Below are 21,017 nucleotides of genomic sequence, written 5' to 3' on the forward strand. Positions count from 1 at the left end.
AAGTATCTTTCTCCTGCAGGTGAAGGTTTTTTTCTTCGTACTTATAATCGCATCTGGATTGAGGATCATGTTCCCAAATGCTGGCGCGAATCTATTGTTGTCCAGATTCCTAAGCCGGGGAAGGACAAGCACTTGCCTTCCCTTACCTGCTTTGTCTGTAACGTGATGGAATGAATGGTTAACTCTCGTTTGGTTTGGCTGCTTGAATCTCGACACCTAGACACCAATGTACAATGTGGATTTCGTAGGCGCCACTGTGCTGTTGACCATATGGTTACCTTGTCGACCTTCATTATGAATAACTTCTTGCGGAAGCACCATACTGTGGTTGTGTTGTTTGATTAGGAGAAGGCTTAAGACACCTGTTGGAGGGCGGGCATTCTCCGCACCATGCATACATGGGGCCTTCGCGGTTGCCTCCCTCTTTTTATTCGTGCCTTTTTAATGGATCGACAATTCAGGGTGCGTAGGGGTTCTGTCCTGTCCAATGCCTTTCGACAGGAGAATGGGGTGCCACAGAGCTCAGTTTTGAGCATCGCTCACTTTGCCATAGCGATCAATCCAATAATGGATTGCCTCCGAGCTGATGTCTCAGGCTCCCTTTTTGTGGACGATTTTACTATCTATTGCAGCGCGCAGTGTACTTGTTTCCTGGAGGGCCGTCTTCAGCGTTGTGTTGACCATCGTTACTCCTGGAGTGTCGCCAATGGCTTCTGTTTTTCTGCCGAGAAGACGGTCTGTATTAACTTCTGGCACCACAAAGAGTTACTCCCACCATCCTTACATCTCGGTCCCGTTGCTCTCCCATTTGTAGAGACAACAAAATTTTTAGTTCTTACATTTGACATGAAACTTAGCTGGTCTCCACCTGTATCATGTTTGGCTGCCTGTTGTACCTGTTCTTTAAATGTCCTCCATGTTCTCAGCAGTACGTCGTAGGGAGCATATCGAATCGTCCTTCGCCTATATCGGTTGATTGTCTGCTCAAAGCTGGATTATGGCAACTTTGTATACTCCTCTGCACGGCCGTCCATCTTACGCTGCCTCAACACTATACAACATCGGGGATTACGTCTTGCGATCGGAGCATTCTATACTAGTCCCGTCGAGAGTCTTCATGCTGAAGCCAGTGAATTGCCACTAACCTACCGGCTAGCCTGTAGGCTATTGTCAGTGCCCGACCCCCGTCTTATCGTTCTTTTTTTGACGACTGTCTCGATAGTCAGTACGGGTTGTATGTATCTGCCCTGCTACCCCCTGGAGTTCGCTTTTGTCGCCTCCTTCAGCACCTTGATTTTTCACTCCCTGCAACCTTTTGAGTGGGTGAGAGCCAAATGCCACCTTGGCTCCAGGCTCAGGTTCACGTTCACCTTGACCTCAGCTTGCTCCCAAAGGTTACCCAGCTTTGGTATACCGCTCGCAGTTCGTTGAACTTCGTTCGAAGTTCATTAGTACGATCTTCATTTATACAGATGGCTCTAAGACCAATGACTGTGTCAGGTGTTCTTTTATTGTCGGGGCACACAGTTTCAAATACCGGCTCCATGGCCATTGTTCGGTCTTCACAGCTGAGCTATTTGCCGTCTATCAGGCTGTTCTTTACATCCACCCCCACCGACATTCTGCTTATGTCATCTGCTCTGATTCCCTGAGCGCCATCCTGAGCCTCAGTGATCCGTACCCAGTTCACCCTTTCATGCGCCGGATCCAACGCTCTCTTCAGCAGCTGGCGGATTACGATTCTCCGCTTACCTTTATGTGGATTCCTGGCCATGTCGGTATCCCTGGGAACTAAACTGCAGATGCCACATCCAAGGCTGTGGTCCTCCAGCCTTGGACAGCTTCTTGTTGTGTACCTTCATCTGATTTTAGCAGGGTCATTTGTCAGCGCATTTTATCGCTGTGGCATGCCGATTGGGCTACACTTACTGAAAACAAGCTTCATGCCTTGAAACCTCTGCCCACAGCTTGGATGACCTTCTCGGCGGGAGTTGGTAGTTTTGGCCCTGTTACGAATTGGACACTGCCGGTTCAGCCATCACCATCTGCTGACGGCTGCGCTGGCGCCGTTTTCCCCATGTGAGCAATTGCTGACGGTATGCCACATTTTAATGTCCTGTCCGAATTTTAATACACTGCACATTGATCTTGGCCTGCCATGTACTCTGGATGCCATTTTAGCAGATGACCCATGAGCAGGTGCTCGTGTTCTTCGTTTTATCCACTTGACAAACCTGTCTAAGGACATTTGATTATGCTGTTTTCTTTTACTCCCTTGCCTGTTAATGTGCCTTTTTAGTTGCTGTTTTAACCTTGTGCCTCGCAGTGCATTCAGAACTTAGTCTGGGCACTAATGACCACTGTAATTGTGCACCCTAAAACCTCAACAACAAAACAATTGCTGCCCTGAGCATCCGAAGTACCTTTCACAATAGTGGCCAAGGAATGGAGTCCTATCATAATTACAGTGTCTCTGCTCTGAACTCAAACTTCCCCCACTTGTCACCTCTTGTCGGGAGTAATCACATACATCATTGGTGTGTACCAGTCCTTGGATCTGTCCCTCCCTAGCCTTTAGACCAAAATCCTGTGCTGTCCCAATGGTTTTTCACTGCGTTTCCGATTGTCTGTGATGTAGTTCGGTGTTTGGAAGTGGTATACAGTGATGGCTCTACAGTTGATGGACAAACAAGTTTTGTCTACGTACATGCATGGTGTTGAACTTTGCTTTTTTGCCTAATGGCTGCAGTGTATTCACTCTAGAAATGTTGGTCATCACTCAAGCCCTCAGTCATGTTTGTTCTTGCAGGGCTGAGACATACTATCAGCAGTGACTCCATGAATAGTTTCCAGGCTATCGACCTGTGCTACCCTCAACACCCTTTGGTTGTGACTGGCCAGTATCTGCTTTCTGACCTTCATTAATCTGGATGGTCGGTAGTCTTTTTCTGGACCCTATGTCACATTGGGAACCCAGGGAACAAACGTGCTGACTCGGTGGCAAAGATGGCTGCAGCAGGGATGCCAACTTTGGAAATTGGTCACTGGAACCAGACCTTTCGTCGACTCTTAAATCTATGCCATCAGTTGTTGGAGGCTTGGAATACAAGTTTGTGTGCCTTGGTTTCTCCAAACTGCAAGCAATAAAGGGGCTCATGACTATGTGGCAGTCTTCCCTCTGTGCTTTCCGCAGGGAGTCTACCATTCTGTCGGCGTTGCATTGGCCACACTTAGCTAACCCAAGGTCACATACTATGATGTGAGAATGCTCCACATTGTCAGAGTGGTTGTCTAGTCCCGAGAGGGGGAGTACATATTTTAACAAGGGCTTACTTTGATCGTTGGCATCAAAGGGAGACTTTCACATCCGCAGCTGGGAGAACTACACCCTGTGATGAATCTGTAGGCTAAGAGAGTGATCAGAGACACAGAACTCGGTGTAACTCTCAAGGAATCTTAGGTTAAATAAACTCCAAGTAGCAAAGATCAGTGACAGTTCATCTGTTCAATGCATGATCCTACTGTATGCGGCTCACTCAACTCTAACAATCAGCAGCTTCCTGTCTCGCAGTCCTGAGACCGTCTTCTCAGTCATTCACAACACAACTCTACATATTCGAAGTCCCCCCCTTTATAGTGCTCACCAAATTGCTGGAACATTCCCTCTGACGCACATCGCCGGCAACAGAGTGATCATTACCATATTTGGGGCAACTCGTGATGAACTTGTCACTGTGACGTGCTGCTGTCCGGGATCTGGGTCATGTGCTGGCTGATTAGTCAGTCTCCAAATGTGTACAGTCTGTATACCATCTGTCACCAGCCTGTCGGTGGTTGAATAACTGATTGCGCCAATGCTTCTGCCATCTTTCGTGGACAGCTCTTGACTACAAGTTTAATGTAATGCCGTATTTCCTCCCTTAATATTGGAATCTGGTGACGTGGTGCCCATCTAACGGTGGCTCACATCCTCCTGGGCTGTCTTACAGTGAAACCTTTAACTTTGTGACACACTACATGTGGTGCTAGCAGACAATGCCAAAGTGGCGGATCTGGTTTTACGTTTTATCTGTGTATGTGATGTCTACCCCTCTCTGTGAGGGTAGGGTGCATTGACCTTGATGGCCACTTGCGGGATTGAACGGGTGCCCCATCGCTTGCTCTGACCCAGGGGCCATGGCTGCCTAAGGTTGGTGGTCTGATCGCACTCCTGTGCTCAAGAACAAGTCGCGCCAGTGTCCTATATGTGCTCTCCTTTATAAGTAAACCCCTATCTTTCCTGAACTTCTCCCAATAAACCAAAGTTGACCATTCGCCTTCCCTACTACATTTCTCACATGTTTGTTCCACCTCATTTCACTTCGCAACATTACATGCAGATATTTAAACAACTTGACTGTGTCAAGCAGGACACTAGTAATACTTTATCCGAAATTACAGGTTTGATCTTCCTGCTCATCTGCATTAACTTAAACTTTTCCATATTTAGGACTAGCTCCTATTCATCACACCAATTGTAAATTTTGTCTAAATCATCATGTATCTTCCTACAGTCGCTCAACTTCAACACCTTGTTGTACACCGTGGCATCATCGGCAAACAACCATAGATTGCTGCACACAAAGTCTGCCAAGTCATTTATGTATATAGAGAACAGCAGCGGCCCTATCGCACTTCCCTGGGGTACCCCTGATGATACCCTTGTCACTAACGAACACTTTGAGGACAACATACTGCGTTCAAGACCACCTACAATAAATCAGACCTTGAGGCAGATATTGATAGTTGACAGTAGGGCGGCAATCGTGGGGGAAACAAACCAGCGTGCTTGTGTTTCCGTAACGTGTATATACATTGTATACGTGACGTTAAAGAGAAGTGAAAGCATTAATTACTGCCTATTATTTATGCTATACGCTGTGAATGTCGTCACAAGTGCTACGCTAGTATTTATTTTATAGATTCTCTAGTAAGTTCGGTATAATTTAAAGTGTAAACTGCTCTTGCGATGGTTTATAGCTGTTGTGTACCAGGTTATAAATCAAATTACGGCAAAACATATGATACCTCAACATTTAAGTTTCTCAAAGAAACAGCATTGAGGAACAAATGGATTAAACTAATTCAGAGAGATAATTTTTAAGTGAACGATAAAACTGTGGTATACATTAAGCATTTTGAGCCTAAGTTTGTGGTTAGAGAAGACATTTTTCCTGTGGAAAATAGTGAACCAACAAGTGTGCCACGAAAAATACGAAAACTAACAAATGATGAAATTCCTACTATCTTTCCTAATCAACCTTATCATCATACAGTACCAGTTTTTGTAAGGAAAGGAAGAATCCTGAAGATCATGTTAAACAGCTACTGGAACGTGATGAATGTAGTTTCAGTAATTTGTGCGAAAATGATAATATACCTGACTTTCAGCATTTTAAAAGCGAAGTGCAGAAAAGGAATGTTTGTCCATTTACACTTAAAGGATGGCTACATATCTTTCATTAAATTAAAAGATGATTCAGTCAGTGATGAGCCATTAGTTTCAGTGTGCTTCAAGATATAAAGTTCCTTGGAAGTAAGTGTTTCACAAAAATGTGTGTTTGCCTTGAAACCTTGAAATGGATATTACATTCTGGGGAGGAAGAGAACTTGAAATGTGACTAGTGGACAAAATTTGACAATCTGGTGAGTCACCTAAATAGTTTAATAGATAACTCTATTGGCACCATTGTCAAGATTATAATTTTAGTCAGTGTTCTCAAGCAAGCACTGAAAGCTGGTAGTGATTTTGATGAAGAAACAGCCCCTAAAATAGAATTTGTTTTGGAGCAATTACAATTTGCAATAACAAAGCAATGTAGATATTGTCCTGAGCTTTTGATACGGGCAGCAACCATTTGCTTTCCATTTCCTGGTGGCTACCATCACTTGAGAAAAACAAATTTGCAAACGTTACCGCATCCTGTCTATTTAAGGCATTTTCTATGCAAAATGGGGTCCAAATAAACCTTGTATTGGTCCATCACCGGTAGCTTTTTCTGAGGGAAAAAAATAAATTTATTCAGGAAAGTGACAAGGTAATTTCAGTGATGTTAGGTGAAGTTTATGTTAACTCAAAATTCTCTTACGGGAAGATACTTGGTGTTGTTGAGAATACTTCAGATAACAATAATAGCAGGTACTATGCAGGTTTTCATGGCATCCTCTCTTTCCTGTAAAAAATGTTAGTTATGATACACTACTGAAAATGACAGTTGATGTTTGAGCTTGGATATGATGTTATATGCCTGGTAACAGATAACCTTAACACTAACAGGAAAATGTATCAGCTTATGTGTGGTGGCACTTTACAGCTGTGTATTAAAAATCCAGTCACTCCATCCAAATTTCTCTTTCTTCTGTTTGACAGTGTGCACTTGCTTAAGTGTATCAGAAATAACTGGTTGAATGGAAAAAATGAATCCTTCATAATGCCAAATATTGAGGATACATTTGCTTTCATCAATACCTTTCTACACAGTGATGAAGGGAATGCTGCATGTGAATATACTGTCAGTGAAGTCAAGTTTTCAGATTTGAGGAACCTGTTTTATTCTGAGAAAAATAAACAGTTGAAACTTGCCCAAAGCTAGTGAGAAAGGCAGAATATCCAACTTCTGTTGAGAGATAGAATGTTACCCTTGCTCTCAATGTTTTTGATTCTAAAAATGTGGCAGCACTAGAAATTTTGAAAAGTCGGGGATTGAGATTTCTGATGGCACTATTCAGTTTTTAAAATTAATCATTAAATGGTGGACAGTTTCTAATGTACAGTCTAACAACCCAACCACAACAAAAGTCAAAATTTAATGATTGTGGTTTTGCTCACACTGCCAAACACTGCATTTTCGGGCAACCATAGTCATATTATGTGGCGGGTGTCATTAGAGCACAGTTAATAAACTCATTTCATGTAATAATAAAAAAACTGGGCACTCATCTTTTTGTTTTTCCCACGCTGGTCTTGTCGTAAAATCATGGCTCAATCGTTGAAAATCTAGGTGGTTATGATTCCAAGTTTGTATGCAAAGAGGCCTAGGTTTTATCCTCCTATATTCAAAAGTTTTGTAGATGCGCTTCACAAACCATTGTTCAAGATTACTTTTTTGCTGGACAATGGCAATGTAAAAAAAATAATCAGCACTCCGAAATTAAGTTACACTTCCTTTTAATTGCTTTTATTGCAATATCACGTAACACACAAACATTACTTCACAATGCAAAACATACTTGAAAACATCTTCAGCATAGTCACTTTTAAAGTTCACATTTTATAAGCTGACTACGTTATGCGTCTTTCCACCATGACGTCCAACACTTGACATTCTCAAGGTCCGACACTCTAACAAGTTAACTACTAACTAATAATCACTTACGCGCCCAAAAATCATAGTTAAAAGTATGTCATAGATCATAGTGACGAAGAAAGAATACACATAAGAATAATATCATTGCAATATAAACATATCGATGTACCACAAATGAAATAAAATGTGAATGTTGCCTCAGAAATATGTCAGCTACTTTGCAGAAACACAGTAGAATATTACTGGTATCGAGAGGTTCAGGTGAGGTACTATAATGGTTACGTAATTCAAGTACCATTACAACAACATTCCATGAAAGGCAAATAGACGTAAGATGATAATTCTAGCCCAATCATTGGACCTACTGACTCGAAACTTCAGTTTCTTGAAAATTTGACATCTGGCATGCATTGCCTACTCATGGAAAACAAACCAATGAAACATATACTGCTTTCTCTCACACACTTGCAACAACAGTTCAGTTATACAGATACATTTTTAACATCTACAACTGGTCCTATCTTCTCACAGAAAAATTACACATTCTTGCTTTAGAAGCAAGATTTGGAGCTTATAGAAGGCTAAGTGGCTGCATATATAATGTTTCAGTCGAGCAAATCTTGGACTCTGAAACTCAAAGTAATAAGTCTTCTAAAGCTCAGATCTACTAAACATGGTGAATTTGCATTAAATGATTTTGCAGCAAAAGTAAATTACAGCACAAAACACCAAACATGTGAAAATTTAGATGAATTAGAATCTGCTCTAGAGGAACTAGCAAACATTCCGATGATGGATAAAGATTTGAAACCTGGTTTGTATTGCTAGATACACCAACAAAACAGTGTTTGAAAATCTGCGAAAAGGTGGAAAATGTTGAGGTTGTGAAGAAATGTTACAGACAGAGGATGAAATTTTGTTGCAGTGTGAAACCAGAGAAGTTCTTTTCTATTTCAACCAGCTGAATTTGGGGGATTGAATGTCCTTCTGTTATATATAATAAAAACAAAGATTCCAAGACTTACCAAGCGGGAAAGCGCCGGCAGACAGGCACATGAACAAAACACACAAACACACACACAGAATTACGAGCTTTCACAACTGGCAGTTGCTTCGTCAGGAAAGAGGGAAGGAGAGGGAAAAATGAAAGGATGTGGGTTTTAAGGGAGAGGGTAAGGAGTCATTCCAATCCCGGGAGCGGAAAGACTTCCCTTAGGGGAAAAAAAGGACAGGTGTACACGCACACACACACACACACACACACACACACACACACACACACACGCCCCGAAATGAGATCCATCCTTCATGAAATCCTCCCCACTCCACCAAGAGTGTCTTTCCGCCGTCCACCTAACCTTCGTAACCTCTTGGTTCATCCCTATGAAATCCCCAAACCACCTTCCCTACCCTCTGGCTCCTACCCTTGCAACCGCCCCCGGTGTAAAACCTGTCCTATGCACCCTCCCACCACCACCTACTCCAGTCCTGTAACCCGGAAGGTGTACACGATCAAAGGGAGAGCCACATGTGAAAGCACCCACGTGATTTACCAACTGACCTGCCTGCACTGTGACGCTTTCTATGTGGGAATGACCAGCAACAAACTGTCCATTCGCATGAATGGACACAGGCAGACAGTGTTTGTTGGTAATGAGGATCATCCTGTGGCTAAACATGCCTTGATGCACGGCCAGCACATCTTGGCACAGTGTTACACCGTCCGAGTTATCTGGATACTTCCCACCAACACCAACCTATCCGAACTCCGGAGATGGGAACTCGCCCTTCAGTATATCCTCTCTTCTCGATATCCGCCAGGCCTCAACCTCCGCTAATTTCAAGTTGCCGCCGCTCATACCTCACCTGTCTTTCAACAACTTCTTTGCCTCTGTACTTCCGCCTCGACTGACATCTCTGCCCTTACTCTTTGCCTTTAAATATGTCTGCTTGTGTCTGTGTATGTGCGGATGGATGTGTGTGTGTGTGTGTGTGTGTGTGTGTGTGTGTGTGTGTTTGTGTGTGTGTGTGTGTATGCGAGTGTACACCTGTCCTTTTTTTCCCCTAAGGGAAGTCTTTCCGCTCCCCCTCTCCCTTAAAACCCACATCCTTTCATTTTTCCCTCTCCTTCCCTCTTTCCTGACGAAGCAACTGCCAGTTGCGAAAGCTCGTAATTCTGTGTGTGTGTTTGTGTGTTTTGTTCATGTGCCTGTCTGCCGGCCCTTTCCCGCTTGGTAAGTCTTGGAATCTTTGTTTTTAATATATTTTTCCCATGTGGAAGTTTCTTTCTATTTTATTTACATCATCATTATTATATATATATATATAGTTGTGTCTGTGTATGTGCGGATGGATATGTGTGTGTGTGTGCGAGTGTACACCTGTCCTTTTTTTTTCCCCTAAGGGAAGTCTTTCCGCTCCCGGGATTGGAATGACTCCTTACCCTCTCCCTTAAAACCCACACCCTTTCATTTTTCCCTCTCCTTCCTTCCTTCCTGACGAAGCAACTGCCAGTTGCGAAAGCTCGTAATTTTGTGTGTGTGTTTGTGTGTTTTGTTCATGTGCCTGTCTGCCGGCGCTTTCCCGCTTGGTAAGTCTTGGAATCTTTATTTTTAATATTCCAAGACTTACCCAGCGGGAGAGCGGCGGTAGACAGGCACAATAAATAAAACACACACACAGAATTTCTAGCTTTCGCAACCGACGGTTGCTTCTTCAGGAAAGAGGGAAGGAGAGGGAAAGACGAAATGATGTGGGTTTTAAGGGAGAGGGTAAGGAGTCATTCCAATCCCGGGAGCGGAAAGACTTACCGTGGGGGAAAAAAGGGCAGGTGTGTACACACACACACACACACACACACACACACACACACACACACACACACACACACACACACAAAAGCTTGTCTGCTTGTGTGTGTGTGTGTGTGTGTGTGTGTGTGTGTGTGTGTGTGTGTGTGTGTGTGTGTGGTTGGATATGTGTGTGTGTGTGTGTGTGTGGGGTTGGATGTGTGTGTGAGTGTATACAATTTTGAGCTTTAGTTACACGCTTCACTTATTATTGCTAGGTAGCTTCATTTTGTAAATTACTATTAGTGTCAAAATACGCGATTTACATGTGTTGCGTATTAGTTGTTTGGATTTGATTTGGAGTTGCATCTGCAAATTTTACTTTGTCATAGTACTTATTAGGCAATTTGTGACTTTAGTAGCAACTTTTTATTTAAGTTTGAATATAGAAAAATGTGTAACAATATGACATTTCTTACGCAATTTAGAATCTACTTTCCATTTATGAAGTTTGTAAATAATTCATATTACAGTACCACTGAAATACTTGACCTAAGACTGCCACCATCTTGGTTTCTGTGTTGTGGTCTGATGTCTTGTAGTTGGTCTTGCTGGGTTCTATTACTTAAGAACTCTTTGAGCCACTTGGCAAATCCGTGAACTTATTCCATATTTGCATACTTTCGTCTATAGCCTTCAATGGGGCACAGTGTCAAATGCTTTCTGGAAGGTTCTCTACAGTAAGTAGTGTTGAGCCATCAGTGTGCACACTAAACTAAATGCTCCCACTGTTTAGTGAATTGTAAATTATTTACATTTTGCCAGACCTTTCAATGCAATACTTCCCAAACTAATGTAGGTTTCAAGCTATGCTTATACGTGACCAGCCCTAACCATGGTACGATTAGTATGCAAAGAGTATTGAATGGCTCAAATTATGTAACTTTTTATCTCTTCTACATTTGTTATATTGGCTTAAGAAATGCTGACCCATTCCCATCCCCTTTTTTCCACACTTACCTATCCCAGCTGTGTGTAATGATGTCAGAGTGGTGTATATTATGGATATTTTTTCCTCCTCTTCAGGAGAATCGGATTCAAAAGTTATTGAATTAAGCTGTGTGGATTCTAATTTCAGGTACATCCATTCTCTTCAGCTGGTTCATATGGACATCAAGCCTGGAAATATATTTATATCCAGAGAAAAGAGGCTAAAATTATTGAAAGCTGATCAGACAGATGATGGTTTTGAGGAAGAGGATACTGAGGAAATAACATACAAAATTGGTGAGTCAGAGAGCTTCTATTTACAATTAATTTTTTTCAAGTGTGAATATATTTTTGTTTAGTTTTTTATTCAGTTGGACAATGTTGTCAGTTAGTCTCATAAAACATTTGATAACATACCATGAGTCAATTGAAATAAAACAGAACTGAATAATAGAACTTAAAGCTGTGAATTGTTGCAGTGAAAATGAAACAAACAAAACCAAACTGTTATTGTGTTGGATAGTATAAGAATTTTTCACTTATCTGTTTTTAATAAAGGGCCATGAAAAGGAAAAGTGTCTGATATGGCCTTTTAGCCGTCCCAACATTTTTTTTAGAGCTGTTTGGAAAAATCAATGAAAACAAAAATATGAAACGTCAGCCTTAAGAGTGTGTGCGTGCGTGCATCTCCTTCTCCAAGTATTTAAGCACTTGCAATTACACAAAGACAATCAAGAACAAATAATTTAACAATGAAAATTGTCAAATTTGACAGTTTTCCTTCTCATCCCATCTGGTAAGTCTCGCCTGACCTGGGGTTGTGAGCGACTGTTCTGAACTCTACCTCTTTTTATAAAACTCTCCAGTCCTTTTCCTTCACACCTCTTCCACTTTCTTCAACCATCCTTCCAGGAGGAGGAGACATTGGCTCCAAAAGCTTGCAGGTAAAACGTTTTTTTATGTGTGTATTCCCCTGCCACTGCTTGGTGAGTAGATTTTTTAATCTATCCAATTACAAATAATATAATTAGACAGATACAAAGCATACTTACCAAGCGGTGGCAGGAGAAAACACATGAGTTAGAGAGATGTGCAAGCTTTCAGAGATAGTGGCCTCCCCTCTTCTGGCACGAGGATTGAAGACAAAGGAAAAGGGATGAAGGAAAAGCACTGGGCAAGGTTTAGGAAACAGGGAGAGTTATGGAAAAGTAGCCAAGAACTCCAGGTCAGGGGGGTATGTCCTAGGTGGGATAGAAGAAATCCAAGGGAACTCGATAATGGCTGGTCAGTTTTTCTGACATCATTGTTTAGGCAGATTCCATAATGATAGTGTCTCCCATAAACCATGATACTGATTTTATTCTGTTTCATTCCATGATTACACTTGAGGCAGGATTCAGCGACAGCTGTTCTCCTAGGATGCTTAGTTGTGTGTTGCTCTTTCATGCTCCTTGCACCTGTGTTTTTTAATTGTCTACCACGTATAAGACTGCTGCATTGAGTGGAATGTAGTAAACATTTGACTGTAAGAGATCTGGGATAACCTTAAATGCTACAAAGACGACTTCGTGCCTTTGTTAATGGGTTTGAAGTGGATTAGATGCCATTAGCTTCACAAGTCTGCCAAACTATCCAGACATGGGCTGAACAAAAGACAGAGAAGCAATTAACTCCAGGTAAAGTATCATTAATGTAGGAAAAGATGGATTACTATGTACCATAAAGAAGACGCATTAAGTTGCAGACAGGCACAATTGAGACATTTACATAGAGCTTTCGGCCACAGCCCTCATTAGCAAAAGAGAAACAGAGAAACACACAACATTCATACACACAAGCAAGCACGTCACACATACGTGACAGCCAACTAGGCAGCTCGGGCCAGCGTTCTGGCCCGAGCTACCAGAATTAGTGGTCACGTGTGCATGAGGAGTACTTGCTTGTGTGTATGAATGGTATGTGTTTTTCTTTTTTTGATGAAGGATGTGGCCACAAGCTTTGTGTAGGTGTCTTCTAATTGTGAATTGTGCTCGTCTGCAACTTCACGTGTCATCTTTATGGTAAGTAGCAATTTATATTTTCCTACATTACAGATGAGCAATTATCAGCTTCCTTTAATTTCTGCCTTGCTCCTTTAATTTCTGCCTTGCTCCTTTATTTTCTGTCTTGCTCCTCTGGAGTTCCAGAGGCGGTGCAGATTTTGACTAAAACACATTCTCAGTTTGTCAATAAGAATACAGATTCCTTTAGAACACTATTCGTACATGTTGTAATTATTCTGCAGTGAGCTAGTCTTGTTAAGACAGTTTGAGTTCTAGGAGCCAGTCTTCAGCACGGAATGTCTTTGTGGCAGATGCCGGTGGTTCTGTGTGCAAGGATAGAGACCCGTGTGTGTGGGTTTTTCTACACACCTTGTGTATCAGAATGAGCAATGTAAGGGAAGGATAGATTGCTACTTACTATAAATAGGACAGTTAATTGCAGACACACAACTAAAAGATTCTTGAACATAAGCTCTAGGCCAAAGCCTGTCAGATGAGGAAACACGCACACATTCATTCACACTAGTAAGCACAGCTCTTACGCACATGACCACCACCTTCAGCAGCTCGAATCCGAATATAAGATGACCCCCATCCCTCTTTCAGTTTCTTTGAGAAAAATTTATTTTAAAACATATTCTCACTAATCAAAATTATGAACTATTTTATTGATGTAAAGAATTGCCAACATTGTTCCTTTTCTAAAATTGTGCTGTTTATTGTTTGTCTACATTTTGATAATGCAAGAAGAAATAAACAAAAATAAATGATTTACATATTTTTTTTCTTAATTTCAACAAATCAGTGAGAGGCAGAGAAAAAGCTAATATATTTCTTTATATGAGTAGCAGTGAAATTTAATTTTGCTTGTCAAATATTTGGCTATTTTGTCCAAACACTTTGCAGTTTCCAAGGTTTGGTTTGTGATGGGATCTGAGAACACAACTGTTGTTTCTGAATACGTAATGGATTTTATGTCTATATTCACGTGAGAGTGTGACAGTATTCTTTTGTCTCTTGCCTTCAAACATCTCCTCTGCCCGCAGCTGTCTCACCAGCTGCATAGAACCAACAGGTGGCGCAACGCCTTTCCATTGGCATTGTACCTCACAGCATGCATTGACAATGTTGCTGCATAAAACACACAAATATGTCACTGGCTTATATTAGACAATCATATCTTGCAAAAATGTATAGTCATGTTGAGAGTATTTGTAAAGTTTTAACATCTATTCAATTCAGGCTACAAATTGATTCAGGCAGACTGTAGTTTAAATGTGACAGATACTCATAAAATGCCGAGATAGATGGTACACATTGCTATGCTTGCTGGCAGGATGAAATTTGCTGCCTTCTCCACCACCACCACCTTCCGATCTCCTCTCCTCCCACAGTTGCCAAGTTCTCAGCCAAGCTGGTGTAATCATTCCTCCTCCAAACCTCCCAAAATTATTTTAAATAAATCTTTATTTGATGTCAGTCCCCAAAGCTTATCTGCAAATCTAAGACAACTGTATCACACAACGTAAAAATGTAAACCTCAGCAGCGATACTTTAATTTGTGAATATAAGATGAATGTGGGGAAAAAACCTTATCATATTATCAGGTCAGTATTTTGCATTGTGACCCAGGGATCAGTCATTTCCTCTCTTAACTATCAAGGGAAGGTAACAGGTTCTCAAAAGTTCCATCGTGAATTTTGTGTTGCAATGGATAAACCTGAAGTATTACAGCTACTTTTAAATTTCTTTGTTCGTTTTTCAGCCACATATTGATAGTAACTGTTGGTTTTAACTTGGTGGATTCTGGTGTGTTCACATCAAAGTGTTCAATTTGCAGGTTATTATGACAGGCGATAGTGGACTACTCGTTAGCTTGTGAATAGTATTTTCTGTCAAACAGTAAAAAAAGTCGAATTGAGGATGTGTCCAGAGGTCAGTGAAGCTTTATTGCAATTAGTTTCCAGAAACAAAAAAGTGGGACTCTTGTAAAGGAGATCACGTTGAAATGGACGATATCATCTTCATCCCAAATCTGCAGTTCACTACTCCACATATATGCTGAGGGTGTTTTCCAAACTATGGGACTTAGATGGTATGCCTTCATTACATACTTTTTGGAAGTCCATCTAGTTACCATAGCACACTGATATATTTAAAGCCCATAATGACTTAATGTGGCAAACCTGATTTACTGAGAAGAGCAATCTTCTCAATTTTATTCATAGAATAAGCTTATTTATGTAGGTAGCACCATTCAAAATGATATAAAATCTTGTATCCACGTGTGGCATTAGGACCTTAGTGTTATCCTTGGCTAAAATGCTTTTTTATTCCAGTCACTGATCACAATATGAATTCTTTAGACGATGATCAGTTTCAGTCTGTAATGACTGTTTGTCATTAGACTGAAACCAGTCATCATCTAAAGAATTCATATTGTGATCAGTGACTGGAATAAGAAAGCATTGTACAGTATTGGATCACTGTTTGTATATGTGATTGTGTCACAGTTGGTGCTCCTTGTTGGCTGTCTGAATTACTTTTTTCCCCCCTTGCTGATTTTGAGTGCTGATTACTATTTCTTGGAAATCTTGTCTCTAAGCATTGGCACATTAGTAATTGCTCTGTAGGTTTCGTGGCCAACTTATGCAGCCTCTGTAAGTAGAGAAAGCTATGTCCTCTATTGAGTTGACGCAGTCTGCTGTTGGTAGCCATTTTTGGGTGGGTCAAAAATATAATTCAAGCCAGGATCTTCCAAGTATTATTTCCTTTTACTGGCTACATGGATATGGTGCCTGAGTGTCTGAACTGTAGACAGGTCAACATTACCAGTCCTTTGTTATCTTAAACTTATGCTTCAGTGACAAAACCCTGGTTTGATAGCCCAATGGGTGTCAGACTAAAAGCTTAAAGGTTGAGGGTTCAATTCCCAGTCTAGTTCTGAATCTGTGGTTTCAGCAGGCTTAGGACAGCTAATGTTGTCATGTTGCTGCTAGTATTTCAAATGGTGACATTGGACTGGCTACCATCAGAACTGACCATTGATAATTTGAATCTGCCCGTGTTTTCAGCCGGATGATCATGTCTGACTGGCACAATATTTTGTAAACATACCTCACTGACATAATCAGGTGCTCCTGATGTACGAGCTGTTGCAGTAGCTGCTCCTCCCTTCATACCTGCCCCCTATCCACATAACTTGTCCAGCTGGTGGTGCTCCATTATAAAATCTGTGCCTTTGTCTGTGATGGCTCACTGCTGCAATATCAAATTCTAATGTCAGTTTCGCCACTGGAGGATGTGCCAAGGAAGTGCTACTTTCATTTTCATGTTATTGACTCCATTCACTGCATTTGGATTTCATTGCTCCTTAAATGATTTGAGTACAAGAACCCAGGTTTTGCTGAGTTGGTTATCAGCTATTTTTCAGTTTTCTCATAAACTTGATTTCAGTCTCTTCCTTAATGATGATGTTCCAGAACCTGGGAAACTACATCATAAATATTTCATTAGGTTTGACTTCAACACATGTTGCAGGGATTACATAAGAACTATGTAATTTTCCGTAGTGTTATTCCATAAAAGATGTAATATCTGAAACCAATGAAAGCAATAATTATGTAGGTGTTACTACAGTACCTGGTCAACGAAAAATAGTGATGAAATACAAAATGAAACAATGCAAAATCTGGAATGGAATGTAAAAATATTATGAAAAGTAGGTGTGTGTGTGTGTGTGTGTGTGTGTGTGTGTGTGTGTGTGTGTGTGTGTGTGTGTGTGTTGGCAGAAAGCTCACTCTCTGACAGTCTTTTTGGTGTGCCTTTCTGCAACTCAGTATCTCTGCTATATGTTGGGTAGCAACTATCCTTTTCACAGTATAGAAATAAAAAATGAAAGTACCCAACCATTCATTTGGGATCCAAATATATCAACAAAGAAAGGAGACGAGGAATTGGAAGTGAACTGACTGGTTGTTGTTGGCGGTTTGACAATGGTGAACGGCTAGGGCATGATGTTGAGTGCTCTAATTGAAGGAAACCAGTTCCAACATGCGAAGTGTCAACTATCGAGTAATTTTAATTAGATTATAGTGTGCCGTGCATGTGGCATACTTGTCAGTGCACCATATTTTACTTCATTGCATTTATATTGTGTCAAGAGGGCAGCAAGTTTTTTTTAATATGTCCACAGTTTTAAATAACAGTGTGACAAAAGTGGAAAATGTTTTAAGGATTTGTGTGTTGTCTAGACTCGAGCCCAAATTGTTACTCGGGCTACTCTGTGTTAGTGGCTGATCGTTTTTAGGTAGGCATCAAACCTTCCATGATTATCCAAATTGTAGTTTAACAAATGTGGCTAGATGTATGTTTCATTTTTATTATATTTACACAGCTGCTCATTAAAATTGCAGCACTATGAAGGCGGTATGTGACAAACATCAAATTGGTATGAAGTGTATTTCATACTTGGATTTGGAAATGATTAGCACTTCATTGTGATTACACAAAGGTATGAGTAACACCACCTGCGTCTAAGGAAAGATTATACAGTGGTTTTCTCATTCAAAGAATACTGTTTGAATTGTTTGTGAGAATATTGTTAGGACTTCTGTAAGAAAGAGAAATGTCTACCAGAATGTGACTGACTGGAAAAGCAGCCGGATCATAGCATATTGAGTAAATGGGATTCCACGTATTTCTCCTCGCATTGGTCAGTAAACAAAGATTGTTACACAAACATAAATGTGTTGTGCAGACTGAGTTAGGAATGGGTTTTGTTTGCAGCAGGGCAAATACTCACACCAACTGTGTGTCGAGTCTGGAGCACTGTGGACTATCAGCAAGAGGGACAGTGGTCACAGCTGGAAATCTCTTCAAACATTGGTGCACCCGACAATAACACTAGACACAGAAATGGCACCATCTTGTCTTTTCAGACGAGTAACCAAATCTGCCTGAAGTGCCACAATGGATGTATCCGTGTGTGGAATCTCCACGGAGAACGAGATTGCATTAGTCATTGTATGGTGCCTAGCACCTTGTGTGATGGTACGTTGAATGCCATTGCATACTCAGCAAGATCCTCTCTGGCTTGCAGGGCTGGTAATTTGAATAGTAGCCATTGCTTGTCTGATGTGTTCAGGCCAGTCGCTGTGCCCTTTGGTAGCGCTGTCCGTAACATTATGTTTCAATATAGAGTAACTCAAGACTGCATGTTGCTATTATGTGGTGACCTACTTTGGTGAAGATGGCGTTAAGACTTCCACTAGCTAGATGTCTCGCTCATTGTAAACATCTAGTTGTGGGTTGCTGAGAGACTGGCATGCCACCAACTGCCAGCCACTAAGATGACCGTGGCAGATAACTTAAAGTAGCATGGAGGTGTAAGCAGTATAATCTATCACCCAAGTTCAGTTGGGATTTGTTCATTGTCTGCCAAGCAGAGCTGGTGTGAGATGTGCTGGCTGGGACATAGGATTCCTTGTAGAAAAGGGAAAATTCATTTCTCCAATTTTCCAACTATAAAAGGCTTTTATACGACTATGCCACATCTAATTTTTCATTGAAAGTTTTACTGTCCTCGTGAAAAATGAGAACTCAGCTTTTGATTCATGTGATATTTTAGTTTTGTAATGTTTCTCTATTAATTTAGAAGAAAATACGGAAATTAAAAATTGTTTCTTTGTAAATGTGGTGGTATAGCATCTTTGCTTCCCAATAAACTATTTACGTTCTCATAATTTGTAATGGATTTTGCAGATTGATACTGTTTGTCAAGTAGTATAGCATGTAGCTGTGACTGCAAGCTGACGGAATCTGTGCAGTTTGAGCATAGCTCCAGACACTGCAGGATACAATTAAGAATTAATGGTATCTTCCACCCACGACCTTCATGCTGATCTTGGTGATGCTGCTTGTTTGGTTGATTTCCTTTGGGTCCTTGGCCATGTAGGTGTCCCAGATAATGAACTTGCTGATAATCTGGTGAGATGGCAACCACCTGTCCCTCCACCCTCCAGGGGCAGATTTGCGGCTTCACATGAAATCCCTGTGTGCTCATTTGTAGGCAGACTGGAGGCTACTCCCCAGTCCGATAACATTTGTGCTGTCAAGGAAACTTTCACCATGTGGTGTTCTTCCCTGTGCCTCCTCCAATGGGAATGTACCATCCTCTGCTGTCTTCGTATTGGCAGTACTAGGTTGACCCATGGTTTCTTAATCTGCTGGACTGATCCAGCCTTTTGGCCCTTCCCACTAAATATGCCCTCCCACCTTCCTCGTCTCTGGTATTAGCTGACAATCTTTGCATGGTTACATATGTCTGTGGATTTATTTGTGAAAGTGGTTTGTACTCTAATAAAAGTCCTTAATTTTCCTATGGCATTTGAGTCCCTCTGTTGGTGTAGGTGTTGGTTATGGAGGCCTTGACTTTGCCTCCACTCTGCCAGCTTCTCCCTGCCTTCTCCCGACATTTTGTGTGATCTGTTGCGCTGTTTCATTTCCACTTGTGCCTTCTTCCCCATGTGATGTCCCCTTTGTATCATGATAGGTCTAGTGTATAGTGTGTCGGAACGGGTGAGTGTTGTTGCTGGGGTGCCCCTGCTCTTCCAGTGCCCACGCTTCCTCCTCTTGTTCTGTTCCCTTCCTGCTGTCCTGATTTCCCTTTTCACTCGTTGCTTGCACATTATCCCTTCCCCTTGACTGAACTGTGCTGTTTGTGTTGTTCTTCCCTTGATTTCTGCGCGCAACTACTACGGAGGGGTGTTTGTTGAGAGGCCGGACAAACGTGTGGCTCCTGAAGAGGGGCAGCAGCCTTTTCAGTAGTTGCACGGGCAACAGTCTGGATGATTGACTGATCTGGCCTTGTAACACTAACCAAAACGGCCTTGCTGTGCTGGTACTGTGAATGGCTGAAAGCAAAGGAAACTACAGCCGTAATTTTTCCTGAGGGCATGCAGCTTTGTGTGGTTAAATGATGATGGCGTCCTTTTGGGTAACATATTCCAGAGGTAAAGTAGTCCCCCATTCGGATCTCCTGGCAGGGACTACTCAAGAGGACGTCGTTATCAGGAGAAAGAAAACTGGCGTTCCACGGATCGGAGCGTGGAATGTCAGATCCCTTAATCGGGCAGGTAGGGGAATGGACAGGTTAAAGTTAGATATAGTGGGAATTGGTGAAGTCCGGTGGCAGGAGGAATAAGACTTTTGGTCAGGCAAATACAGGTTATAAATACAAAGTCAAATAGGGGTAATGCAGAAGTAGGTTTAATAATGAATAAAGCAATAGGAATGCGGGTAAGCTACTACAAACAGCACAGCGAATGCATTGTTGTGGCCAAGATAGACACGAAGCCCACACCTATTACAGTAGTACAAGTTTATATGCCTACTAGCTCTGCAGATGACGAAGAAATTGAAGAAACGCATGATGAGATAAAAGAAATTAATTCAGATAGCGAAGGGAGACGAAAATTTAATTGTCATGGATGACTGGAATTTGAGAGTAGGAAAAGGGAGAGAGGGAAAATAATGGGTGAATATGAATTGGGGGAGAGAAATGAAAGAGGAAGCAGTCTGGTAGAGCTAACACTTGGTTCAAGAATCATAAAAGAAGGTTGTATACATGGAAGAATCCTGGAGATACTAGAAAGTATCAGATAGATTATATAATGGTAAGGCAGAGATTTAGGGAACAGGTTTTAAGTTGTAAGACATTTCCAGGGGCAGATGTGAACTCTGACCACAATCTATTGGTTATGAACTGTAGATTAAAACTAAAGAAACTGCAAAAAGGTGGGAATTTGAGGAGATGGGACCTGTATACACTGACTAAACCAGACGTTTTA

General features: G+C 41.4%; 1 protein-coding gene across 1 annotated transcript in view; it reads left to right on the forward strand.

Annotated features, from left to right (window-relative positions):
- The window catches only part of LOC126284310 (wee1-like protein kinase), a 79,670-nt gene that overhangs the window by 29,110 nt on the left and 29,543 nt on the right, over positions 1 to 21,017 (forward strand). The window contains exon 5 of the mRNA XM_049983144.1: positions 11,274 to 11,422. Coding sequence (XP_049839101.1) covers positions 11,274 to 11,422 — 149 coding nt within the window. The remainder of the gene's footprint in view (positions 1 to 11,273; positions 11,423 to 21,017) is intronic.

This window comes from Schistocerca gregaria, chromosome 8, assembly GCF_023897955.1.
Source record: "Schistocerca gregaria isolate iqSchGreg1 chromosome 8, iqSchGreg1.2, whole genome shotgun sequence".
Lineage (NCBI taxonomy): Eukaryota > Metazoa > Arthropoda > Insecta > Orthoptera > Acrididae > Schistocerca > Schistocerca gregaria.